The sequence below is a fragment of the Poecilia mexicana genome, unplaced genomic scaffold (assembly GCF_051168715.1).
Source record: "Poecilia mexicana isolate PSO_F unplaced genomic scaffold, ASM5116871v1 scaffold_15, whole genome shotgun sequence".
NCBI lineage: Eukaryota > Metazoa > Chordata > Actinopteri > Cyprinodontiformes > Poeciliidae > Poecilia > Poecilia mexicana.
The window spans coordinates 14,354,883-14,381,606 of NW_028263384.1; the positions used below are offsets into that span (position 1 = coordinate 14,354,883).

A 26,724-nucleotide genomic window follows, 5' to 3' on the forward strand; every position below is an offset into this window, starting at 1 on the left:
ACCGGAAATAGTGTAAAAATAAAAGCACAATGCACATTAAAAAAAAACCGTCCACAGTTGTTCATAAAATCTTCTGTGGCAAGTTCCAAGTGCAAACATGTCCACTGAAAAGAGCGTGATCAAAGGTAAAACTCTAAAATTTTAAAATTTTCTTCTTAAAATATTTTTCTCAAGTTGGCTGAAGTAAAGGTAATAGCACATTTTCAGCAACAAGGCAATTCAAAGTGCTTAGTGCAAAGTAGAAGAATGTTGTCTTATTCCTACTCTTATTTCTCCAAACTGGAAAAATATTAATAAATTACTGTGTCTACATTTGATGAATACTTATTAAATAATATTGAACAGTGATGTAATTTGGCACGTATACAGATAAAAACTGCTAATGTTTGATTGAGAAATATTTTTATCTTGAATGAATACATTACAAAGTTACCTTGAATGTTCTATTTATGTCCCTCCAGAGGGTAGAGAGCCCTATAAAAATTTTATGGCAGGCCTTGAGTTTGACTTGTGTCCTAAAATATGTTGGATAACACACAGTTGTCAGAAAAAAATATAATTTAAGAGCATGGCAGATGTTAAGTCATTAGTTGCATAGAACTTATCTTGTAAAACTCCAAAGTCTGGTTGATATTGACAAAGAGTGGGTATGATTGAGTGCATTACACTCAATTATGATGGGTTATTGTTAATGATTCATATTTACAGATCCAAGGGTATATTAATGTGTAACTGTGTGTACAGACTTTGTATGCTGTTTTTTCCCTCACTACAAGAAAGCTCATAAACACCATATATGGAAATACCACAGTCTCTATTAAACAGTAATAATGGGTACTCAATACTTAATTATCTAGGGAACTCTTCACTAATGCTTTGATTCAGATCTCTGCACACTGTGCGTATCTAGGGATTGATACTTTTGTGCATTTGTGGAAAATGTCTCAAATTGAGAAAGTGAACATCAAATCACGTTTCATTTGTGCTTCACATTTAAGCTCCACTCCATAATGGCATATCTCATAAAATCTGGTTATACATTAAGCTTGTAGTTTCCAATAGGGAAAAATATTTGAAAACATTCCAGGACTTTTGCAAAGCGATGTAAGCTTATTTTAATGTGTTCAATAATACTTACTCAATTTATGGCTCCATATATGTATTAATTATACATTTGCTGATTTTTTATTAGTTTTTTTTTTTTTGTGACACTCAGGAACCCCTGAACCTGGCCCGGTGCCCAAAGACAGTATACGTCTCTACAGCATGAGATTTTGTCCTTATGCCCAGAGGACCAGGCTAGTGCTGCACGCCAAAGGCATCAAGTAATGCTGCCTCAGATTGTATCTGTCATTGGCAACATATTTGTTCCTCATATACATTTGAGAAACATTTTATTTCTTTGAGGCACTACGGAACTTTGTGTCTGTGCGTGCATGCGTGCGTGCGTGTGTTTTCCAGATTTGACACCATCAACATTCACTTGAGAAACAAACCAGAGTGGTTCCTTGAGAAGAACCCTCTTGGTATGGTGCCAACACTGGAGACACCTGCTGGTGAGGTGATCTATGAATCTCCAATCACCTGTGAGTACCTGGATGAAGCGTATCCGGAGAAAAAGCTGCTTCCCTCCACACCTTTTGGTAAAGCCCGGCAAAGAATGATGCTGGAGCATTTTTCCAAGGTATGTTATGTGGAAAATCTTAAATCCAAATCTTAGGGGTTTGTTGTAAACACACGGACCCCTAAAAGCAACAAATGTTTCTGTAGGTGGAACTACACTTCTACAAGATCCCAGTGCGGAGGTTAAAAGGGGAAGATGTCTCAGGACTAGAAGCTGAGCTGAAAGTGTCTTTGACCAAGTTGGACGAGGTAAATAGCAACATTTTATTATTATTATTATTCTTTACTCTAGCCGCCAGATGTAAAGTATTTTTTTCTTAAGCTAAAACAGACTCATAATACATAAGAGCAAAAATGATGTCCGTGTAGCACATGTATGTATTTATTTTTACTTTTAGCACCTAGTGAAGAAGAAAACAAAGTTCTTCGATGGTGATACCATCACAATGATCGACTACATGTTGTGGCCATTTTTTGAGAGAATTGAGATGGGTGACCTGGAACCGTGAGTGCTAATACTTTTCTGTTGTTGTTGTTGTAAACTACCCAAATAAACTGTGCAGTGAGAAAGGCAAAAATAAAAAAAACATGGAATGTCACTAAAATAGAGAATACTCATTAGATTCTGTATCTCATTCTTTTTGTGTTGTTAATAAAATCAGAAATTTGATTTCAGTTGTTATATAGTTTTAAACTCATGCACTTGACATTCTATAGAAAGGCTTCTTCAGGGCAAATTGGTGCTTTATAATTTAATAACTGAAATTATAAACTAACTCTTTCCAGTTTTGACAATTTGCTAATAATTTTTTCAGCAAGTCAAATAATTGAGTTATTGAAGTTTGGAGAATTAGCAAGGAAAAATTGACCCAAATCCTAAAACATAATATAGACATGGGCTACATATTAACCAAACTGAACGTTAATGTGCTGTCCTGTGACTAACTGCTTTACCCGTTCTTTGTCACTTTAGCTTTCTTGACAACACACCTGAGCTGAAGAAGTGGAGAGCCCATATGCTGGAGGACCCGGCTGTTAAAGCCACAATCCACAGCGTGGAATCCCACAAGGCCTTCTTCAAGGGATATGCTGTCGAGAAACCCGACTATGACTATGGCTTGTAGAAAACATCTGATAGTCGAGGTGTGGGGGTGGGGGAATTATATTCATATCATGAAGCTTTTTGACTGTTATTTTCTGAATGAAATTGTTTTTGATAAACTTCATCAAAAAATAACTTTGTGATTTAAAACAATAAATCTATGAGGTTTCTACTCTGAATTTGATGTAGTTTTTAAAAATTATTATAACATGTAAAGACCAAAGCAAGACAATAGTCAAAAAAGGACTCACACTCTCAAACACAGAGTGTTTAACAATCAATATTCACTGATAATATGGGGTTTTGAAAGGTCCTGGTATTTACTGTTAGTTTGTGAGGCTTCATGTCATTAAAAATTGCATTTGGAACTAAACATGTAAATACATTACATAAGGCACTTAACCTTTGTTTGTTTCTAATCAGACTCAACCGTTCCTGTTTTAGGTCATTTAGCTTTACCAAAGCATTTCTGTTTAATAAGAGACTGAATCATAATAGGGAGAATTATTCTTTAAAAATTTTACATGTCAATTCTGAAATTTGATAGAACCGCATTTTAAAGTATGATGTAGGTCTTGGTATTATACAACAACCTTTACACACAATGTATCTGGTGTTAGCAGGGAATGCTGAGTCATTTTGGTCAAATTTAAGCACCAAAGCAAACAATTACAAGAAAAGCATAGAAACCCTGCCATCTCAGCAAAATTTTAAATAACTGATGCAATCATTTGTATTTCTAAGTCTTGACTTCTGAATACATACATAATCCTGGGAGTGGCAGCCTTACAAATCTTCCTATAGGGAGTGGTGCACGCTTCTATTCAATAAGTGAGGCGTGTATACAGCGATAAAGACAAAAAGGGAGCAAATGGGGTAAGAGGGTGAAAGGTGTTCACCCTGTAAAACGTGTTCCAGAGTGACTCTAGTAGGTCTTTGTAGAAACATTTGCTCACCCTTCAGTGGGCTGAAGCACATGTGCATTTATCAATGAGGTTCTTCTGGGTATTCCTGGTCAGTGCTGGGTGGAAAACATCCAGCCCCAGATGTTTCATCATCGCCGTATAGTGGCCAGGGTTCCATTCAGCAAATTATGCAGCAAAGTACACAACAAAAACAGGCTCCAGTACACAAAGTGGAGTCTTTATCCAAGATCGTTTCCTCCTGCTTGGAGTCCATGGGTGCTCTTCCTCCAACTTGCAGCCTGCTCCATTTGCAAGTATTTCTTCATGCTTTCTGCCAGCAGGGCATTTCCCAGGTATTATATTAAAAACACAAGAAGTTTAACCGTGTGGAAAAATTCAAAGGGAAAACGGTAAAAACGAAAGAAAAGGATTACCACCAAGGCTGCCTTGGTTGTAGATAGCCATGTCTATGTCCACATCTCAAGGAAGACAGTCCAGCGGAGACTGTACACTACTGAATCCCTACTACTGGTTGCAGACCTAAAAGGAAGTCAGTTGTCTGAGTAATTCCCATAATTTTCTGATACAAACATAATTTTCTGATACAAACAGAAAATTGTCCTACATTTTTCTGTTTGTTTACATTATGTTGTGCTATTTTAAATGGTGATCACTTCAAATTTTTGGAGTTATTTTTTTAAAAAGCCCAACTAGGGACAAGTGCTGCGAATTAGCTGTTGCTGTTGCACCATGATGCAAACATGGGACTGCTGTTTTATTCAGTTTGTCTATGTTGATGTGTGTCTGTCCCTATCAAAAAAACTTTATAATAATAATAACATCTTGGCCTTTGCAAAATGTCATCTGGGCACAGAGAAAGACTTCTGATGGCAATAGTACTCTTATGGAACAGCAATGGCATATATTTGATGTCTAACAAGAGGCACACCATCCTTAGACAGCCGTCTATAGTTGCTTAGAAACCATACAGTCGTTTTTATTCTTATGTTGTCATTATTATGACAAAAACAAATTTAAAAAGGCAAAACATAATAATGTTTTTGTCATAATATAAGACAGAAAATGCTGAGTCACGTAGTTACTCAGCGGTTCTCCTGGCTGTTCTGTAAACGGGCGTGTGTTTTGGTCAAAGTGCAGAGTCATTGTGACCTTTTTATTACTTTACAACGCATTCTGAGAAGAAAAGGTGACTTCGTTTGCCTTCAATTATCATTTTATGTAATTTAGACAATAAACAACTTGACATGCAACACCATGTGTAATTAATTTATCATTTTTTTAAAGAATTGCCGCAATATTTTTTTAATAATATGAAATTTTACTGACAAGCTCCTGTGTGGATAAACCCGCTGAATCACGTATCACGATGATGTGTCAGGATTAGAAGCTGAACTGAAGGAGAAGTTCACCAGTCTAAATGAAGTAAGTTGTAATATCTTTTGGGGAAATGTCCATTGGTTAATTCTGTTCAGATTAATTTGGGGCTATTAATGATTTATGTGAAACTTTTATGGGCTTCTAAAACAGAAATTAGCTGTATTTGTGTGAATTGGATTCAGCTTAAAGTTAGCATGTAAACTATTCTTGACACGATTGATTGAATGTTTCCGAGACAAAAAAAATATTTTTTTCTTTAGTATAATTGTCCTGTTGTTTGTGCATACATTTTACCCCCTACTTGTTGATTTGAGATCATCTTGAAGGTAGCCCTTGTCAAGAAAACCCGAGATCATCCCACTTCTCCATGCTGGAGATTTTAGTTTAAAAGTAACAATACATGAAGTTACCTTTAAAGTTAATTACACAAGTAACATCAGGACCCAACAGTAGACTTAAACTTCAGTAAAATCAATCAGGTTGTGTGTGTTGTTTGTGTCTCCTGCAAACTTTGCTTTAATTCTACTTCCTTTTTCTATCTAATCATTAGAAATCATAGTCAGACAGGCAGAGTGTTATGAAAAAGGAACAGCAGGCTTTCTGAGAAAATAGGAAGTAAGTTTCCAGCTTGCAGATTCATAAAAATAGTTGAGACTATTGCTTATTTCAAAGCATGAAAGTTTTAAAGAATGAAATCTGACCATTTTGAGTAATTGGATAAGACCCATTATTATAGACATCAGAACATAATGTCTCTAAGACGGTGATGGATATGAGATCATTCATCAAAGCAGTCAGCCAATGAGACAAGCACAGCAACAGTGTGTTTCAGGCATGTACTCAAATGCTCCACATTTATCTATTTAATTGTGGGTAATGAAGTGACCTCTGACCCTTGCATGTTTTACTCATTGTGGTAGATAAGAATTTTATTGATATAATAAATTACAGCTGCTGTTGCCATGGGTATTTCTGAAGAGGACAGTAATACCCCTGACAGTAATGATAGTGGAAATTGAAGGGCTACTGTGCTTCTAATTTCAGTGTATCTTTTGAGCAAAGCTTTTCAGCGCCTTCCTAATCCGATGTAGGTATTCATTGCTAATAAATGTGGCTTGAGGTTACACTTGTGTCTTCTATTGGAATAATTTGATAAAATGGAAAACATTTTCTGCAGTCACTCTGCTCAGGAAGAAAAAAAAAAGAACCAACAGAGTTAGTCAGTGAAAATTACTGGGGATGATCATACATATTAATTATCCTGAAACACTGGAATATATTAGAAACATAAGAAAATATGGGAAAATATTCCAGAATATTAAGAAATGATTGTTTGAATTTGTCAGATATCGTCCTCAATGCTTCCGGTGCTTGAAAAATGCTTGAAAGCAGGAGTTTTGCAGAAAGCCAATCAGTGATAATGTGTTTTTTCAAAAAAAAAAAAATGTCAGTGCAATCTGTCAATGCACAATCTGCACTTTCTGAGATTTTTAAGAGTGTTTTAATGGCAATATATTTGCAAGGTTACATGGGTCAGTCAACATGTCAGACTATTTTAAGTTTTTAGTTGGATAATGTTAAAATAAGTCATTAATGTCCGATATGTTCTCACGAACACAATCCTTAACAACTTTTTGTATTTTAAATACTTATTGTAATTGCTTTGCTTTTTTTTCCCAGACAGCAGTGCTTAATGTGATTTTTTTTTCAGTACTTGGTGAAAAGGAAGACAAAATTCTTTGGTGGTGATACCATTACCTTCATCGACTACATGATGTGGCCATTCTTTGAGAGGCTTGGGATGTTTGAAGTACAACAGTGAGTAATATTTACTTTTTTTTTCTTTTTTTTTTTTTTTTTTTTTTTTTTAGTTTTTTGTATTCTAGGTTCAAAAAGTTTTCAGATCATTTAATAGGAATAAACCAGACCAACAAGAAGTACAGCAAAAAGTTAATTGTGGTATCAGAGGACATCCCAGTACCTCAGTAGTCAGTGGCACCCATAAGGCCTGGGTTTTATTCAGAAATATCAGGGAATGTATTAAGTCCAAATGATGGCATAGAGTTGGAAATTGATGTGCTGTAAAGTGTTTTCTCTGGATCTTTCAGCTGCCTGGACCACACACCTGAACTGAAGAAGTGGACGGAGCTGATGCTGGAGGACCCGGCTGTTAAAGCCACCATGCACAGCACAGAGAATCACAAAACCTTCTTCAACAACTTCCTGGATGGAAAACCTGACTATGACTATGGCCTGTAGAAAACAAATAATCAACGCTTCATAGCAACAAGTCTACATGTTTTCTATTTCTGTCATATGGCTGTTTTTTTTGTTTTGTTTTTTTTATCTCTTTCTATTGCATTTTGTTTCTACTGGCCATTTAAAAGGTAATTTCATGAAAGTGGGTGTTGGTTCAAAACTTCTTTCTAAAATTAGACATGTGCTATCTATGTCAAAAATAAAAATAAAATATATTCCATCAAAGATATACTGCTGTGTTTTTGTTTTTGTTTTTATCTTTTATCGTTTCACTCTTACCGGTTGCCATAAGATTTAGAGATTCAAACATGAAGGTGCCAGGTTTGGATAAGTAAATATGCAACTATAATGCTTCTTCCCTATTTCCTAGAAGTTATGTGTTTAAAGTTATAAAAACAGATGAAAGGTGACAAAATACTGTATTTTTAAAGAATGAAGCTCTAAAGAGCTGCAACATTACAAATCCAATGTCTGCATGCACATTATTCAAATATGCTTATTTGACAAACACTCTGTGCATACTATTTAAGTATGGCTTTTACTATTCAATTAATGTAGGTCATATTTATAAACCACCCATTAATTTGCACACAATAAATAGAAAATATATTCTGTGTGAAAGCTGAACATTGGCTCTGTCTCCTAGACGGTGAATGTGTGAGCACAAAGCTGGAGCTGATTTTGAATGTTGAACACCAAGGGAGTTGCTTCAGGGCAACAGTTCTCACACATTTAACAACTGAATAATTGTCCTACAGAAGGAATTTGGCTTCAGTTCAATGCAGACTGACTTTAGTCTTCATACTACCACAAAAGAAAACCCTTTGAGGTAGTCTTTTCCACCAATATTCAACAATTTAACAAGAGCCAAATATGTTAAGCCTTACTTGTGCTATGTAATGATACCACTCTCTGAGAGAGACGTCCAAGCTTTCACAGTAGCCATGTATTCTGACTACCGTCTGAATACATGACAAAATACAAAGAAATCAGACCTGACAGACCTGTGTGGTGAAACAGGGCATGGAGTGTCAAGATAAGAATGGAATTTGGATTGGGGAAGACATTTTTTTGCAGAATGCAAACATGTGCCCTGTAAGAACTGAAAAAGTAAAAGCACATTAGACCAAATATTGTCCTGAGATGCAATCTTTATGAGAAACAGGACAAATCTCCATTCTTAAAAGCAGGACAGTTTCCAATAAAAGTGCCTATACGATTGTACTTTTGTGTTCATTGATTTTGCCTGGGGTCCCGAAGCTCAATTTATTATCAATAAGTACTCCTAGGCATTTATATGTACTCTCACGATGTCAAGACTTTTCATGTTAAGATTATTGTGGTACAAAAATGTGTGTTTTTTGCATTCATTGTAAAATAAATAAATAAATAAATAAATAACTTTTACTCTGCAAACTACCTGAAACGGAATAGTTTCAAAAACAAAACAAAACATTGTCCTTTTCTATTATTCGGAGAAACAATATTCAATAAGCACCCCTTTTTTCACCCTTTTTCTCCTTCTTTGGCATATTGTGCAATGTCTCGTTTTGGTTGTTTTTATCTGCATCATTAAAATTGTGAATAAATAAATATATCTAAAGAATTTTAAATGATAGTCGATAGAAACAGATATATACGGAAAGCAGTTACTTCACCTGTAACGCTAAGTCACCTTTCATTTGTATCCGCCTACTTAATGCGCTATTGGCTCCGAATTTTCTGACGCACCTACGCCGGAAGTAGTTAATAAAGTAAAGTAGTTCTGCGCTTTGCATCGTGTTGTCATCTCTGGTCAAACAGATTCCGTCCCAGTCCTCAGGAACGCCATGGCTACTGAAAAATGTTTCGCTAAAGGTAAGAAACGACCAGATAAGTCAACATGAAAGATAGAAAGTTTCCTGCGTTCTGTCAGCTTGCTAAACTTTGTACCGCGGAGGGTAGTCCAGTTTGTTTTCTCCAAGAATTCGTTTAATTATTGTAACCAACCCTGAAGTGCTAACCTCATTGACATTCTCAGGCAGAAAAAATGATAGGAATAAATCTGCTAAGTCATTGTGGTCTCTGTTATATGACCTCTTCCCTCCTGCTTGTAAATGATCCATTACATCAGCATTTCTTCACCCGTTTGAGCTGCAGGTTTTTTGTTTCCTCATTACCGAGCCATAATGTGTTTGAATCAAAGTTTTTAATATGACATGAATGTGTTGGCAAATGGCATTTTTAAGCGGACAAGTGAATACATTCTGGCTATAACTAGAGTAAAAGTTTGTTTTAGCACTTTCTGAGATACCGACGCAATAGCTTGACGCAGCAGAAATCTGAAAGTAGGTGAATACTTTTTCAAAACACAAGTTATAGAGAATCATTTCAAAAGTTCTCTGACGATTATAAGTGTTTTTGTGTAGTTTGTCACTATAATACTTCTTATCATTTATGTCTTAAGTGTAATATGCGCTACAAAAAGCCAGATCGTTGATTCAGGTCTACTCTTATCCCGTTAAGATATTTATTCTAGTATACCTCAACTTGACCTGATTTTCATCCTTGTCTTTTTAATTATTATTTATTATGAATTAGATTTTTCAGTTGAAATGTTGACGTGAAAGATTAGAAAATTATTGGGAATTTAAAAGAAAAACGTATATTTTTGAATATTACATAATCAGAATAGGATACACATTTGTTGTCTTGTTGCATTTTGTCATGTAAAAGTAACCTTTTTGTGGTTGACCTTAGGAAGCCCTGCACCCGGCCCTGTTCCCAAAGGTCGGCTGCGCCTCTACAGCATGAGATTCTGCCCTTTTGCTCAAAGGACCAGATTAGTGCTGAACGCCAAAGGGATCAAGTAAAAATACATTTTAAAAAATTATTTTCTTTAATCAACTTTTTTTTTTTTAATTCACTGATGAACTTATTTTCTCACTGCCTGATCAACCCGATTTTGTTTCGTATGCAAGATATGACACCATCAACATCGATTTGAAAGAGAAACCCGAGTGGTTTCTTGAAAAGAACCCTCTCAGTCTTGTGCCTGCACTGGAGACATCTGCTGGTGAAGTTATATACGAGTCTCCCATCACCTGTGAGTATCTGGATGAAGTGTATCCTGAGAAAAAGCTTCTTCCATCTCCTCCTTTTGGAAAAGCCCAACAAAGAATGCTGCTGGAGCATTTTTCCAAGGTAAAGTCCATGCAAAATTTGCATTAAAATCTTTTTAGTTTTTGATTATGCCTGTTCTTTCAGTAACCAAAGAAATGCTGCTACTTTTTTTTTTATTTAGGTAATACCTTACTTCTACAAGATCCCATCAGCAAGGAGGAATGGAGAGGATGTCTCTAAACAGGAAGTTGAGCTGAAAGAGAAATTTGCTAAATTGAATGAGGTGGGTCGAATACATATTGGGATATTCTTCTCCCTTTTTTACCTTCAAGGTTAAATTAATTACTTTGGTCGCCAAATGAGCGCACTATACTCGGCACAACACTGATGGTGGTGATTGATTTTCAGCACTTAGAGAAGAAAAAGACAAAGTTCTTTGAAGGTGACGCCATCACAATGATCGACTACATGATGTGGCCATTTTTTGAGAGGATCGAGGTCTTGGAGCTGCAGCAGTAAGTAATACTTATAAACCATGTAATAAATATGTAATTTTATTTATGGAAAGTATTCATTGAATAGGTACAAATATGTGCAAAAAAACAGAAGTTAAAAGTTATCATTTACGGTAAAGAAAAAAAAAAAGCATAAAAAAATATAACAAAAGCAAAGCATTTTGTTTTGAAGTAATTTACTTATTGGTCAGTGCAGTATCGTTCAAGTACAGTATTACAACAAAAAAAAACATTGTATGACTGGCTGCTGACTGCGGTAATCGGTTTTTAGAAAATAAAACCAAAAACTGTGCTTCTGAAATGTTCTTCTCTGCATCATTTTATTTCCTTCATCTTGTCAGCTGCCTGGACCACACTCCTGAGCTGAAGAAGTGGACTGAGCGCATGCTGGAGGATCCAACTGTTAAAAACACCATGTTCGATATGGACACCTACAAAGCCTTCTACAAGAGTGTCGCTGAGGGGAAACCCAACTATGACTTTGGCCTGTAACAAACAGCTGTTCATCTGTCCATTTATATTCACTACCACAAATCAGCTCCATTATAAAACTGTCCACTGAACAGTCTATGTACTTGATATGTTGCCTGTATTTCTTAGAGATAATTGTCACAAAGTAAATGAATTTGTGTCCCTTTAACTGAATGAGCTTCTGATCAGCCATGTCAAAATTTTGTACTTTTTTAAAAATAAAAATGATGCAGTTTCAGTCTCTGGTTAAAATTATTTTTTCTCTGTTTACTAAAAATAAGTTGTAGATATCAGACACAAACAATACCTTAAAAAAGCACTATGCTTTAAAAAGGGAAAGCATCAGCTGCCTTTGGATTGGGTGGAGTTAGGAGTAACAAAGGGTTCTTGTTAGCTTGTTAAACAGCTCCATCTCTGAAAATGGATTGGTTAACTTCATGACTAAAAAGAGATGCAATCACAAAACCACTTAGGAAAATTTGGTGTAACTACAATTTTTATGTTAATACATACACATATAAATAAAGAAGCTGAGTGGCCTGCACCCCTTTAGTTGAAAAGATCTTTCTGCAAAATACTGCATATATTATCCAACATGTAACCCATCACAACTATCAGTAACCATAAGACACTTGAGTGTTGCAGGTAAGCCTAAAATTAGTCATACCACCTGGCAAATTTGAATTTATAATTATTTCATTCCACCAATAAGTTTATTTCTTACAAGAAATGAGACTCGTATCTCTCAAACAGGGAATATCAATTTTGATAACATTTTATAAAAAAAATTACATTCTTCTTAATAAAAATGGCTTAATTGGAATTACAACAATCAAATCCTAACAGCTGACCAGCTTTTTGCATGCTTCCACTGGTATTTATCTTTAGAGATGAGCTCAGGTCTTTGAGGTTGGAAGGTCTCATTATTATCCTTTATTATCCTAAACATTGTCATGAAATGAAGCGATTCGATCTGAAATCTGCCAGTGGTTTGAATAATTTTTTGACTTAAGTGTAGGTAAAAAGTGGAGAATCAGTCACCAACTATTTTATTGGTGATATTCTGTGCTAGCTCTCAGGCTCAGTCGCCCTGGATGGTGAGCCATATTAAGCTGCGTCTCTGCTTACAAGCCCTCTTCCAGGCGGTGGCATTAACATCCATTGGATAAATAAGGTGTATACTCCTCTAAAAGAACAGGCGCATTTCTCAACATCTCTTGGAAGTGCCTAATGGTCGCTGCATAAAGCTTCCTCCTCAGCACCAATGACCTGAACAGATTGATGGGTTCTGCTTTGCGGAATCTCTCAGGAACCCGAATGTCACGAGGCACTTTCCTGTTCCCGATTAGAGCATGGTACAGTCTCTTCTCCTGCAAGCTCTTCTGCAAGAAGCTGAACACATCCTGAAGCCTACGCTCCAAACTGGCTGCTCCCCATGCAGAGGTCCTGGTGCTAAGTAGCAAGTGCACCATGGAGGTCTTGAAGTGGTAGCTAGTGAGGGCAGATTCTCCTGTCAGACTCAACTGCTTTCTGTGAAGGAAGGTAGCGACCTGAAGGCAGTGCAAGTGGCAAGAATTTTGTGGTAGTCGCTTAGCTAAATACTTCAGCAAATTTCTCTCGCAGACAGCTAAGGAGAGAGGCCAGTATGGGTCTGGGAAACTGTTGTGATCTGACGGAAAGTACGAGACAAAATAAGCGTCCGTGTCTTCCAGCTGGACCACGGGGATGAGGTTCAGTACGATGACTTTTCCAGAACGGAACCGGATCTTCAGAGCACCAGCAGCATCCAGGCTCCGAAAAGTGACCTCAAAGTCGTATTTGTGGGAGATTCCGGCCCACGCTTTGGTGACAGCAATCTGAAACCACCGCATGATTTGATCTTTGGCTAAGAAATGTGTACCAGAGGAGCACAGGAGTTCATCTGGGCTGCGGTTCACTTTGACCACCTTGTTCTTATTATGCAACAGACAAAGCACGTCCTCCCCAAGGTTGGCAGAACCACATAGGCAGGCCTCTTCATCCTCCCCAAACATGGTCACCTTTATGGTGCCAGAACACTGCATGTCTGGTGGAATGTCACTAGAGGAGCTGCACCACAGATGGTACAGGAAAGAGTGAGGATCAGGAGGTGTGAAAGGCACTAAAAGGTCACACATCAGAGGCTGGCACACCTTCCACGACTCAAACATGCTTCCTACGCCAATGAAATCACCAACCTCCATGTCCACCTCCCTGTCACACATGCTCCGGAGCGACTCTAGCAGGTCGTCGGCAAAACCCTCCACAAACTCCCTCACCTTCCAGTTTTCATGGGACGAAGTGTAGGTGCATTTATCACAGAAGTTCCTCAGGGCATTCTTATCCATCATCCTGGGTGGGATGGATACGGTCTCAGATATTACATCTTCGTCCTCAACTGGACGAATTTCATCTTCTGCAATATCTGCTCTGCACATCTCGATGGCAAGGAATATGACAAAAGACACGGCGCTCCAAAAGTACCAACTGAAACCTTGATCCGATGGGGTCTCCTCCAGCTCGGAGTCCAGCTGCGCAAGCTCTTTCTCCAGCCTGGCATGCTCCATCTCCAGCATCTCTTCGTGCTCCCGCATCCGTGCCACCAGATCCTCATCTTGCTCCGGCAGCGTGGTGTTTTCATGGGGGAAGAGTAACGGGTGATTCAGTATGGCAGCGGCCACCACCATGCAGACACGTGCAATGGTTCCCTGCATCTTGAATCGGCAGTTTAACACACCCGATCAGGCACCAAGCAGACATCGAGACAGCTGTATTTCACATCCTGAAACAGAAACAGAAATATTTCTTTTAGTAAAAGTCCACATGAATATAAGACAATACAAATTTATAAGAGTTATTTATAGGAAGCCCTCCACCCACTGCAGGAAGAACAGACCATACAACTAAAAACAGACGCTGTGTGCTGAGTGACACACTCATCCACTATCGCACTTGGCTAGAGAGAGGTAGAAAGATTAAACCTTTCAGAAAATGTCACCCCTCAAAACTGCATGTACTCCCTCCTTGTAAACATCCACATTGAGTTTATCTTTTCAATTTCTGCTGTATAGGAAAGAGGATATTACATAAGCCTAAAAGCTTAATATAAGCCACCCCTAGGATATCATGTTACACAAGTGCATAATGTTCAAAATGCCCTTGTTACGCAAAAAAATTAACATTTACTTGCCGACAAAGTCCTTGCAGGTATATTCTAGAAGGAATCGTCCAATCTTACATCCTCATAACGTCATAAAGTGATAACATTTTAACTTGACACTTCCTTTGGTGCACTAGAAAAGGGAAGTGAACGTACTATGAGTTCACTTGAACACCACGAGTTGTTTCTTGTCGGCTCGAGGGATTAAAATGGCAGCAGTAATGGCGTATGTGAAGCCATAGAAACCCATGAGGTTCTTGTACGACTTACTCACCAGAAATATTTCCAACACTTGCATCAAAACACGCAGTGAATTCGACAAGAGGCCCCAAATGAAACGCATATTAGATAAGCTTTGTTTAGCCACTGTTACAAAAACGTACCACAAAAAATAAGTTTAGCTGCTTATCTTTGATAAGGCATAAACTGTAAATGACTTATCACAACGGAACAAGGCGGGCTGCTTTGACCAACATGTAAAGAAGCAGAATTTAAAAAAAAAAAAAAAAAAAAAAAAGCGGATTCTTCGGGTGGGGTGGAGGAGATTCATATATTTAGAAACCTTCTCATGTATTCTTGGTTATTTCTTCCAGAGAGAGGAGAGTAGAACAGCTAGAATTACAAAAACTTGGACATGAGTCTCTCATTAACTCTAAACAGACTTTCTTGTTCCTGTTGAAGAAAAGTACCCCAATAGTATGAGGCTGCCACTGCCATGTTTCACCATGAGGATGGTGTGATCAGGGTGACAGATGCAGTTTACTTCTATCACATTTAGCTGTTTGCATAAAAGCCAAACATTTGACCAGTCACTACATGTGTCTCCTAAAGGGCCTGTTAACTACAAAAGGAATTTTGTAGTGCTTTTTTTCACCATCTCATAAAGGCCAGATTCATGGAGGACTAAACTAATTGTTTTCCCAACAGGGCCTGCTGGCTGTTTGTTAAATGATGCTCTCTTTGCCCAACTAATGAATTTAGGTTGATAACCATATCATACATGTTTGCAGTTGTGCGCCATATGCTTTCTTCACTGAAGCATGCTCTGTCAAGATTCTATACCCAGACTATATGCTGAACCTCAGGACTTCACAGGTGAGCTGTATTTACATTGATAATAAAGGTGGATTCTATTCACTAATTATGTGACTGAGGGGTATCAGAGTAAAGGGGACAGAGTACAAATGCATACCACAACATCACATGTTTTGTGAGGGGGTGCCAATTCCTTCTGAGGGCTTTAAACCAGAACATTGTTTCTTACCAATACAGGAAACAATGTGTTAAAACAAGTGGCTCAATATACATATATAGGTTATTATTTATCCTCACTTGACCAAGGTTAAATGTTTGGAAAGTGAGACAGACTCTGCATGATGTGACCAAAAAAAAAAAAAAAAAAACAGCAGGAATTCTACTGCATATTTAACTGTATTTCTATAGATGTAGCTTTACTAAAGTTAATATATTGTCTTGAGTTATTAGATAATGTAATCAAGTAGCTATTATTACGCTTTAGAGTACGTTTGTGAAATATCACAAGAAATGAGTTTTTCCACAAAGACGTAACGAAACCGTGCGAGTACAGTGACGTAATTTTGGCAGTTGGCGGCTCCGCCTTTGTTGCCTTAGCAACTAAATAGAGGGCTAAATGTGGCGGGTAGACAAACATTTTTCCAGACCAAATGAGTCACCGAGAGCCTGAACGGCGAACAAATGAACCTTTGTGCCTCCAGAAACTGTAAGTGGAGTTTTACAACAACAGAGGGCAACTCAAATACTCCCGGGAAAAGGTCTTGCATAATTTGGACAGCATGTTTCAGCATCCCCACGCTGACTTTCCTCTAAAGTGAAGGTTGTAGAGACACCAACATGTTTATCAAAAACGGAGTCGTCAAACCTACCTGCGCGCCCTTCTTGTGGAAGTTCATGTTGATGAAGTCCATCCGGTAAAAGCAGCAGCCTCCATGCGAACAACTCGGGGACAGTTTCTCTCACTCAGCCTCCTCTTCTCAACATTTCCTGGCTGTGCGCTCCACCCATGCTACAAAAAAACAGACCGCCCAGATTTCACTGCTGCGCCCCAAACTAGGGGTTTGTGAGCAATGACAAGACTACTTTCAATCCGCAAATTATTCAGTCGGCCTAACGGCGCACAACTGCAACTGTAGTTTAAAATTAGCCCCAGTAGCTACACTTTTCTGCATGTTTTCGTACTCATGGATTTTTTTGCAGCACCACGTTTAACCCAATATCCAAAAATATTGTTCTCTGACTTTAACTTTTTTCCTGATAAAATATGTGAACTTAGTGGTTGCAAATTTTAAAATCATACAACCTTTAGTTAACCATGTGATCTACAGAAATGTAAACCAACACATACATACAAGGATTAGTTTAGTGGTTGTTTTACTGAAAAATGAAACGTCTCTGAACCACAAGGTGGAGCTTCAGCACTGGATACAATTAAGTAAAAGGTCAGGAGGCAATTGTTAAGGAGCATATCTCTATCCAGGTGGTCCGGAGCGCCACAGGGGTCAGTACTCCCACCATTGCTTTTCACTCTGTACATCTCAGACTTTCAGATCATATCAGAGTGCTGTCATGTGGAGAAACATTTGGATGACTATGCAGTTGCTGGACTGGAAACGGGGTGCAAAATCTGTCAAATTTTATTTTATAGCACATTTCAGCAAAAAAGCATTTCAGAGTGCTAGCAGGAAGCAAGGGTTGTTTTTGTGTGGCATAGTGTAGCAACAATCGTCTAATATTTAATGTGGAATAAAAACATAGGAGATGATTTTAGGGGAAAACTGCAAAATATCAAACATCATTTCCATTATGAGAGAAGAAGTGAATGGTGGATAAATACCCCAGACTGGTCATACCTGTGAAATTAGTCAAAACATAGTGTATTTTATATCCACAGAAAACAGGGGCATAATAAAACATTTTGATCATTCACACAAATAGGTTGTTTTGATGTTTCTGACGCTGAAATTAATAGTATAGATGTTAAAATAGCATGAAAACCAAAATTATATTGAAAATTTGATACAGCAGGAAGCTCTTTCTGTCTCCTCCCAATAAAGGTTTAAATGAAGCACAATCTATCACAGTCCATAAAGAGCAAGAAGCTATATGACCTAATCCGGATAAACTTCAACACACTGTTTCTGATTTTGCTTATTTATTCAGTATCTGAATCATTTTCAGGCACAGAACTGATACAATCACTTGGGATATTTACTAATTTTCCAAATCTTCAGACAAAATAGTGAAAAAAAATATGTATTATTCTTGGTATTAAAACAAAAGTAAGACATGTACAGCAACATCCATATGCAAAAATCAGACATTTAGGCTGAGATAACAAGGCTTCTAGTCTGAAACAAGTGTCTTCGAACTCTGTCAAGTGTCGTCTATTGATTGTATGCCACTCCATGCTTTCCAAAGAGAAATTTTTAATTTAGTAACGTCACATTCAGCTTTTATAGTAGAAGCCTTCCCAGGGCTGCATGTAATATTCTGCCACAAAACACAACTAAACATTTATCCTTTGGTTTTTTTCCCCTTTTTATTAAGCAAAATATAACCACTGATGCTCAATGTCCACTTGAATTTGTTTTTGTTTTTTTCAAGTGAATTTAAGATTTGCAACATCTTTAAGAGAAAATCTAAAAAAACAAAACAAAAAAAACAATTATGTCCAGAAATTAAAGAGCAATAAAATTACAAAGGACGATCACATCTGTAATGAGTGGGTGAAAGAGTACAGAAAGACAAAATAAAACTCATTCAACAATGCTAGAGCATCATATGTTGAATCTTTTAAAACCAAGTTGGTAACACTTTATTTGACAGTGTCAAAAACATGACATAACACCTGTCATGAACATAAAAAAAGTCTTTGACTGTTGTGATGAAGTGTCATTCGGTGAATAATGACACTTTTAATGCAAAGTTGCTCTAAAAGTTGCATTGAAAGTCCATTAAAAATGCCAACTTTGCATTAAATTATAATTTACAAAATCTTGCAAAGTTGGCACTTTTAATGCAACTTGGCGTTAAAAGTGTCATTATTTACCGAACAACACTTCATGACAGGTCAGACATTCGTAAAGCCTCCTTCATGTTCCTAACAGGTGTTATGTCATGTTTATGACAGTGTCATGTCAGTCTTATGCAAATAAAGTGTTACCAACAAGTTAAATAATACATGCTATAAATGCTAAGTATTTTTTGACCTCTTACGTATTTGAACTTTTTATTCATTCAGTGCATACAGAGTAAACCTCTTTGAAAAATTACAAATTTAACGGAAAGTCAGCAGAAGCAACTTAAAAAAAGCAAAAATACAATAAAGCACAATTTTCCCGCCAGCTGGATCAGCATCTAGATTGCGATAGTCCATTCGCTAAATTTAAAGTTTTTAAAAGTTCATATAAAGATTTTTTTCTTTTTACACATTCTAAGCTTGCAAGATTGTAAACATTTTTGATTGTGCAAAAATAATTCATGCTATCATTTTATTAACATCATAAAATATTAAAAATATTTAGGCAGAACTACATTGTGTAGGAGAGTCCATCGGATACAGAATGGCTTTGATTTTGTCCGCCTTGTTGTTTTTCCTCATTTTCCGCAGGATCGCGATCAGCTCTACTGAGGCAGGCCTGCCCTTTGCCTCCATCCATTTTTTCAGTAGTTCTTGGGTCCACATTTCACCATCATTGTGGTGGCTGAGTTTTGCATTCTCAATGGAATTTGCCATCTGACAAATGAGTGCAATTTGGCACATATCTTTCCAGCCGATTATTTCTGCAACGTCCACTATGTGCGGCTCCAAATCCACTGGGATGAAAAGACAGGGAAGATGTGACTCAGGTCAACCAAGGAAAACACGACGGATTTATTGATCATACAGAGACATATTCTGTCTTACCTGGAAGAAGTGGGTCAATCTGTGAAGCACAGAGCGATTATTAGTTTTTAATTAGCTTACATCTACAGAATCATTTGCTATTCCACAGAACTGTTACACAAACACGGTAGTAGTTAGGACAACGAACCTGTCCCTCCTACATAAAGGATCAGCTTGTTTAAGGTTAAAGAAGAGAAAGACGTTTAAAACTTTGTCTTCTAGGTGAATCTAGAAAACACGACACAGAAGCCTAGTATCTTAAAATATAAAAGTTGCTAAGTTAATGAACTTACCACGGGGCCAGAGGGCTTTGGTGTGTCTTTTTTAAAAAACCCTTTAGAAATAGTAAAAAAAAAAAAAAAAAGGAAAGAAAGAAAAACAATTTGTTATTGTAAATAACTAATGGATTGAATTATTGTTATGCATGATAAACAATGCTGTTTACTGAAATCCAAATGAATATCTGGCATACATGTATTGAGGGTTAGGTACGCTTACCCAGAATTTTCTTCCTGAACATGACGACAACGGCGACAACAACGGCGACAACAACAAGAACTGCAATCACAATGCCAGCGACTTCACCACCTGTTAAAGCTTAAAAGGAAAACACTTTTATCATAAGCTCTTCCACACCACTCCTGTTCATAAATGAGGTAAAAGTAAATTTCATAAACCAATTTGAATGTGTCATTGTAAAATAAATTCAACAATAGCTCACCATGACTTTCCTCGTTGCACACTGCATCACTGGTGGGTGTGCAGGCATCTTTGATGCCGGTGGAATCACATCTTAAAGTAAGTAGTAGACCAGGTCAGTTTTTTTTTTTTGTTTTCCTCAAAATAAGTTTAAGGACAAGTGGAAGAAGTTTTGTTTAACAGGAGCCCAAATGTAAAGCTTTCAAACTTATGCTCTTACAATGTTCTTCAACTAATAAAACCACGTAAATTGCTTGCCAAATATATTCAGAGTTATCAGAATAACTGAACTCCAGAGCCTGGACTTCATTCATGTGTGCACTAGACATGGGCTGGTTACTGAGGAGAAAGGGATACTAATGTTTTAATAAATAATAATTATAATAAAAAATCCTAAACCCTTCATGTGGATTGAAGTCCTTTTGATTATATAAAATAAAATGCTGAAGGAAGTGACATTTCCTCTGGTTTTATAAAACAGAAAGTGGTCAACCACATGTTCCTGTGCACCCCGGGTCACTGGTCATCAGAAGGTGCTGCACTTTTTCTACGTTAAAGGAAATGTTCTTACTTAGTTTCCTAAGTCTACAAATCAAAAATAATAATAAAAAAGAAGTTTATATTATTAATAAACAATATGAAACATTATTCCAGCAGCTGTAGGAATACTTGCAAGTTTGCTGTTCCTTTACTTAGATAAAAGCAATTACACTTTGTTATGCATTACTGTTTTTGAGTCACTAACATCTGAAGCAGTGAATTTCTATATGGGGCTATCGCACACAGAGTCTCATAGTGCCTATGCTTATGTGCAATTCTTTGTGTGTTGATGATGCGTATGTTTTTCCTGATTTTGAAATGTGCATTTTTAATTGTCTTACAAGTTTTTTTACACCCAGCAGTGATTAATACCGATCCACTGCAAGGTGCTGCTGGTTTTGGTTGTAGATTTCAGTTGAAATGCAATAAGCTGGTAACTGTGCAGGATAATGAAATATTTTAAAGGTATTAGATATGTTAAGTTTCATTTTGTCGTTTCTTTAATAATATACTTGCAGCTTTATCATAAATGACTTCATAAAGAATTATTGTGTTGCATAATTTAAAATATATTCCATACAAATGTCCAACTAAATGTTTACATGCATTTAACAATATATTTATAATTATTTGTCATCACAATTTCAAGTTGAATGGTTATTTATTGGATCCGTGTAATTTAGAACGTTCAATAAACAGACTAAATTACAAAAATTAAATCCAATGAGTCAGGGTTCATTTTCTGACCTATATTTATCAGAATAGTCTTAAGATTGCCCAACACATCCCTACAAGTACCGTGTGATCTAACAAGAAACTTAATAAAAACAATGTTCTATAAATGGTTGAGCATAAAGATCCGACAGAAGCAAGCTTACCTTGTACAGGGATGGCAGATTTTACAGGTTCCTTCTTTAGTGGGGCAGTAGTAACCTTCCTTACATGTACACTTTGTGTCATTGATGGCGGTGCAGCGTTCTTTTACTTCTAAATTAGCTGAAAGAACAAAACAAAGTTGTAACTGAGAACTTTTCACACATAAACCCCCCATGCTGAAAATAGACTCACTGCAATTTTTGCTTTATTGAAAAGCAGCTCATTCTTCTTTCTTATATCACTAAAACATTAACTGCATAAACAAATAATTCTGCAAGTACAATTTGCGAAAATATGAAAATCAAGGTACTCAAGACATTAACAGCTTGTTGATCTTACAAAGCTATCCTGGTTCCATTTCAAAAAATATATTAGAAAACATAAATAGATCTGAGACTTTTTATAGGATACATATCAAATTAAAACCAAAAATAGAAAATTATCCTCTTGATATAAAAGAATATTAATTTGTTCAGTCTCAGCCAGATGCATTAATGCAGGTGGGTAGAGGTGATAAGAGTGTGACTCACTGGTGTGCTTGCAAAACAAAAAAGACTTTTCCTGACAGTAAAACAAACCACAGTAAAAAAAAAAAAAAAAAAAAACTTATTTGAATTTGACATTGTGGTGTGTGCCACCATGGTACACCCTCTGCTATCCTGCGAGGATAAGTGGGTGCAGAAAAAGGGGATGACAGTGCAGACTTCATCGGTTAGTCTCCACTGTTCAGTTAGTCTGAGAAAATTGTCAAGTAAAGCCCTCCTGCTAGGATTTTACCGTTTTCTGGACCACAGGATGTGCAGATTTCACAGGAGTCCTTAGAATTGGGTTCACTGTTATAAGTCCCACCGTCACAAAAGTTACATTTTCCATAGCTTGCAGTTTTAGTGCAGTGCTCTACCACTTTCTGACCTGCAATTTAAACAAACATGAATCAGAGTAAAGAAAAACAAACGGTGATAAAGGATAAGCGGTTGCACTGAATTTAAGAGTAAAGAGGGAAGGGGAGTGAATACAAATACCCGTCACATTTTCAGGTTTTGATGTGTAAAACATTTACAAAACCCTTTGTAATTTTTCTTCACATAATTTTTTGTTGTTGTTTTTCACTTTTATGTCCATAGTGACAGGTGTTGTACAGTTGTATACATTTCACGCATGGCATGGATTTGGACGGTCAGATGGGCTGTAAACCACCATCTTTCACTGCCAACAGTTAAGTCAGTGTTTCTCAACCCTGGTCCTCACCGCCCCCCTGCTCAGCATGTTTTAGATGTGCCTCTATTCCAGAACAGCTGATTCAAATGATTGCATGACTATCACATGCTGTGGAAGCCTGTTAATCACCCAGAGATACAATTCAGGTGTGTGGCAGAAGGGAAATACCTAAGACATCCAGGAGAGGGGGTCGGTGAGGACCAGGGTTGAGAAACACTGAGTTAAGTGCTGATCTGAACGAGGTGGATGGTTAATATCAATTCAAAATTTGAAGCGTGGCCAACACGGACTGAACGGCTTTGTTCACTTCCTCTGGTGCCACTGCTAAAACTACAGGCAGGCTCTAAAAGAGAATCAATCAACGTCATTGTTCACAACTTCTCCTTCTGTTTGCTGATTGGCCCAGTAAAAAAAAAAATCTACCGGAGACAATCCTAGTCAAGGGGAGAAAACTCAGACTGTGGAGGAAGCAAGATTTTTTTTTTTTTTTTAGAGGAATTGCACAGGAAATCAACAGCCAGCCTATGGGGCTCCTAATCCCACTTCAGCATGAACATACAGCTGTTTAGCAGAGTAAATATGTATTTGTTTTTGGCAGATGTTCCCCCAACGCTTTAACACCTTGGGCAGAAAGCCATAGATTGCAGATAAAAAAAAAAACGTATTTTCTTAGACTGCATATTTTCAGACAATACATTTTTCATAAAACTTACCAGCTGCACATTTACAGCAGTTTATGCCATTGTGCTCGTAAGTGCCATCTTGACATCCCTGCCTTTTCACACGAAGCTTTTCTCGAAAAGAGTGTCGGACATTTAGTTCGGTAGATACTGGGAAAACATCACTGAAAAAGAAAGTAAAACCCATCATTCATTTCCTTTCTGTTCATTACTTAAAACAAATAATTCAAACAAATCTTGTATTATTGTAATGTAGTTTAATTGAATACGCCCCTATTTACCAACAGGTTACAATAAAAATCTCATTTAAAACTCGTGTGTTGCGCGAACTTGGCTGCCCTTCTTTTTTTTTTCCTTCTTCTTCTTCTCTATGGATCGACGAACCACACCTTTTCTTAAACACAGCTACATGAAAACAGCTCGTTTCTTTAAAATGTTCTTTTCTCGGTTCCTTCTTTTATGACAAAAGCCAATTCTTTTCCAGATTTTAATCCCGATTACAATTTACTCAACTCTATACAGGCTTTAAATCAAGTTGTGGTCATAACAGCCTCGAGTGTCACCGAACACACACCGCATGTAATTAAAAAAACATTTAATGAATCCACAAAACTACTGTATGTGTGTAAAAATGTCGCTTTACTTACTTTAGAAAAAGGACGACACAAAATAAAAGGAGAACCTCGGAGAATTTGCGTGAGGACGCCATTGTTGACTCGGACTGAACGTAAACTTCCCCGTGTTACGTCATATATATTTTTTCTAACTTTCATTTTCTATTGGCAGCTCGTGCTTTCTTTTTCTTTTTCTTTTTTTTTTTTTTAACAAAGTTTAGTTTTTTAAAACGTTATTTTTGTCATTTTCTCTTATGACAGCATATACAATTTGGACGCTTTATTGATTTTCTTTTTGTAAATATCAGGTTCTCCGGTTAAAAAGTGGCTCGTTTTGCGATTCTGATAGTTGTTCATATGATAATTAACAGTAAGTCGAGGTGTTTTGGGAAGTCCCAAACAAACACGCTCAGACTCAGGGTTTTCACAAGAACTCAAACTGAATGACCGCATCCTCAAACTAAAAAACCTGTTCGAGATTAAATTTGGGCCTATGCGTTTTTTTTTTTTAAAGAAAACTTATTATACACCTTAAGAGACAGAAAATGATGCTCATAAATTCATGCTTTCCAGGACAGGCAAAAGGGAAAAAAATTATACACAGCTTTGAACTGACAAGTTAGTTTGTGAAAACAATTTTATTATATATTCAATACATCCATTGTCTAATGATGCGCTAACCTTTTACCTTAAAACACATAAATGTGTTTAAAATATGCCTTTATTTAATACCTTGTGTAATCAAAAGATAAATAATCGCTTTGTTGTATAACAAAAAGTCCAGTTTAGACGTCTTCAAACGCTACACTTCACTTCCACCACTAGGTGGTGCTGTTGCGCTTTGGTGATATGGCTGCAGGAAAGGCGGTAGAATTTAAAAGATTACATGGATTAAAACCAGATTATTTCTCTTGTGAAGCTTTGCAGCTTTGAACGTGTTGAAATGCTAATGGATTGGCAAAGAGCCAAAAGAGGTTGCATTGCTATGAAAACACGACAGTTCAGAATAATCATGGTTCATTTATGTTTTTATATAATTAATATTGTATAAATGAATATTGAATCAGCATGTTTTAGTGATTCGTGATATTATTGAAATGACATAGTGGACCTCATTAGATGGAGAATTTATTTACTAAGCTGAATAGTTGAAGGAAAGTTTCCATGTGGGAAATATTCCTAAATTAGAGGAGAACTCACATGATTTGCATGTTTTTGCATCACTTCCACTGCCTTCACTGACCATAAAGCTGTCTTGGAGAGAACAAAGGAACCCTCTCAAGTGTTATAAGACAATTATGATGAAGTTCTCTTTTTTTCCAATGGGAAAGCAACAAAGGTTGAAAATATTTAAACAAAAAAAAAGATGTTTCAAGATCCAGTCTCAATAGAGCTTTCCTGTGCAATTACACACACACACACACACACACACACAAAAAATCATTTCCAGCACACTCTGGGCTTTCTCCTCTTGACTCGGATTGTCTGTCTCTGGTAGATATTTGATCAGACCAATCAGCGAACAGAAGGAAAAGTTGTGAACAATGACTTTGATTTTCTACGTTGGTTTGGAATTGCAATCTGCCCGTAGCTTTAGCAATGGCAGCAGAGGGAGTAAACAAAGCCGTTCAGTCCGTCTGGGCCACGCTTCAAAGATCTGAACTGATATTAACAGCCGCCTCGTTCGGATGGGCACTTCTCTCTTCACAGTGAAGGAAGGTTGTTCACAGTGCAGGCAACTTCTGGTAAGCTCCTCATGGCGCATTACGTACATTAGCGATTGGGTAAAATTTAAAACCTCAACACAGTGCACACCTCCAGGAAACAATCGTTTCTCAACAGCAGAGAGTTCAGGCCCTCAGTATGAAGCAAATTGCGGTACAAAAGACTACAAGTCTCACTGGTGTCACAGCAGTTTTTACAAGCTCTGCTTCATGTTTACTTGCAGAGTGTGTGTTATTTACAATGAGAAAGGTGGCATATTAACTAGTTAGCAAATCATCTACAGCCAAATGGCAAACAATTAGCATATAAAATCATAAAAAAGTATAATTTATAGAAGAACAGCAGCTCAGTAAGGTCACATGAATGTTCTTTCACCTTAACCGATAGTGTAAGGCAAATGGTTTCACAATTTGTCTCCGATTGGTTACTCACATGATCGCATTTTTCTACAAAATAGTTTGGGTAGAGTATAAAAAACAATTACTCAGTTGGTAGTCGTAAAAGCAATTACAACTGATGTATTGATGTATAGTTGATTGTGAGGCATAAATGGCAGGTGGCTGCATTTCGAACCTGAACAAGAAGTCAGGTGCAGAGTAGCAAAAGGCCAAAGCAACCAGTAATGTAAACATTTCCATCTCCGACTGGCTGTAAGCAGGAAACTTCATCTCCATTTCATTAAAGCTTGCTAAGAGAGTTGCATTATCCTTAGCCACAGATGCCCTGGAGCCACTCTGACAGGAGCGAGGGTACCATGCACTGGCGCCACCAGCAGGCAAGGCGGGTGAAGTGGTTTGCCCAGGGACACAACCGCAGAGGCAGACAGAGGGGGAATCGGATCAGTTCACTGACTGAGGGACGAACTCCTACCACTGTCATAAACTATCGTCGGCGA

At 37.2% G+C, this 26,724-nt stretch overlaps 5 protein-coding genes across 5 annotated transcripts; 3 read left to right on the forward strand and 2 right to left on the reverse strand.

Annotated features, from left to right (window-relative positions):
* The first annotated feature begins 76 nt into the window (after nucleotides 1-76).
* LOC106907374 (glutathione S-transferase omega-1-like) lies at nucleotides 77-2,904 on the forward strand. The gene is made up of 6 exons (XM_014973049.2): nucleotides 77-125; nucleotides 1,217-1,325; nucleotides 1,462-1,684; nucleotides 1,771-1,872; nucleotides 2,022-2,128; nucleotides 2,597-2,904. Exons 1-6 carry the CDS (start codon nucleotides 98-100, stop codon nucleotides 2,745-2,747), a joined length of 720 nt encoding a protein of 239 aa, XP_014828535.2. The 5' UTR covers nucleotides 77-97; the 3' UTR covers nucleotides 2,748-2,904.
* Nucleotides 2,905-5,010: 2,106 nt separating this feature from the next.
* LOC106907371 (glutathione S-transferase omega-1-like) lies at nucleotides 5,011-7,516 on the forward strand (the record flags this gene model as incomplete). The annotated part of the gene is made up of 3 exons (XM_088013446.1): nucleotides 5,011-5,073; nucleotides 6,740-6,846; nucleotides 7,137-7,516. Coding segments are annotated over 3 exons (321 nt in total), but the record flags the coding sequence as incomplete, so codon positions are not given.
* Nucleotides 7,517-9,002: 1,486 nt separating this feature from the next.
* LOC106907378 (glutathione S-transferase omega-1-like) lies at nucleotides 9,003-11,613 on the forward strand. The gene is made up of 6 exons (XM_014973052.2): nucleotides 9,003-9,144; nucleotides 10,027-10,135; nucleotides 10,248-10,470; nucleotides 10,571-10,672; nucleotides 10,798-10,904; nucleotides 11,246-11,613. Exons 1-6 carry the CDS (start codon nucleotides 9,117-9,119, stop codon nucleotides 11,394-11,396), a joined length of 720 nt encoding a protein of 239 aa, XP_014828538.2. The 5' UTR covers nucleotides 9,003-9,116; the 3' UTR covers nucleotides 11,397-11,613.
* itprip (inositol 1,4,5-trisphosphate receptor interacting protein) lies at nucleotides 10,928-16,657 on the reverse strand. Its single transcript, XM_014973051.2, has 2 exons — nucleotides 16,458-16,657; nucleotides 10,928-14,175 (listed from the first exon to the last, which is right to left on the reverse strand). Exon 2 carries the CDS (start codon nucleotides 14,105-14,107, stop codon nucleotides 12,527-12,529), a length of 1,581 nt encoding a protein of 526 aa, XP_014828537.2. The 5' UTR covers nucleotides 14,108-14,175; nucleotides 16,458-16,657; the 3' UTR covers nucleotides 10,928-12,526.
* Nucleotides 16,658-17,726: 1,069 nt separating this feature from the next.
* Nucleotides 17,727-24,434, reverse strand: fas (Fas cell surface death receptor). The gene is made up of 9 exons (XM_014973055.2): nucleotides 24,138-24,434; nucleotides 23,524-23,654; nucleotides 22,370-22,504; nucleotides 21,595-21,712; nucleotides 20,199-20,269; nucleotides 19,976-20,074; nucleotides 19,771-19,811; nucleotides 19,499-19,517; nucleotides 17,727-19,407 (listed from the first exon to the last, which is right to left on the reverse strand). The coding sequence occupies exons 1-9, from the start codon at nucleotides 24,197-24,199 to the stop codon at nucleotides 19,112-19,114; spliced, it is 972 nt and encodes a 323-aa protein (XP_014828541.2). The 5' UTR covers nucleotides 24,200-24,434; the 3' UTR covers nucleotides 17,727-19,111.
* Nucleotides 24,435-26,724: the final 2,290 nt, after the last annotated feature.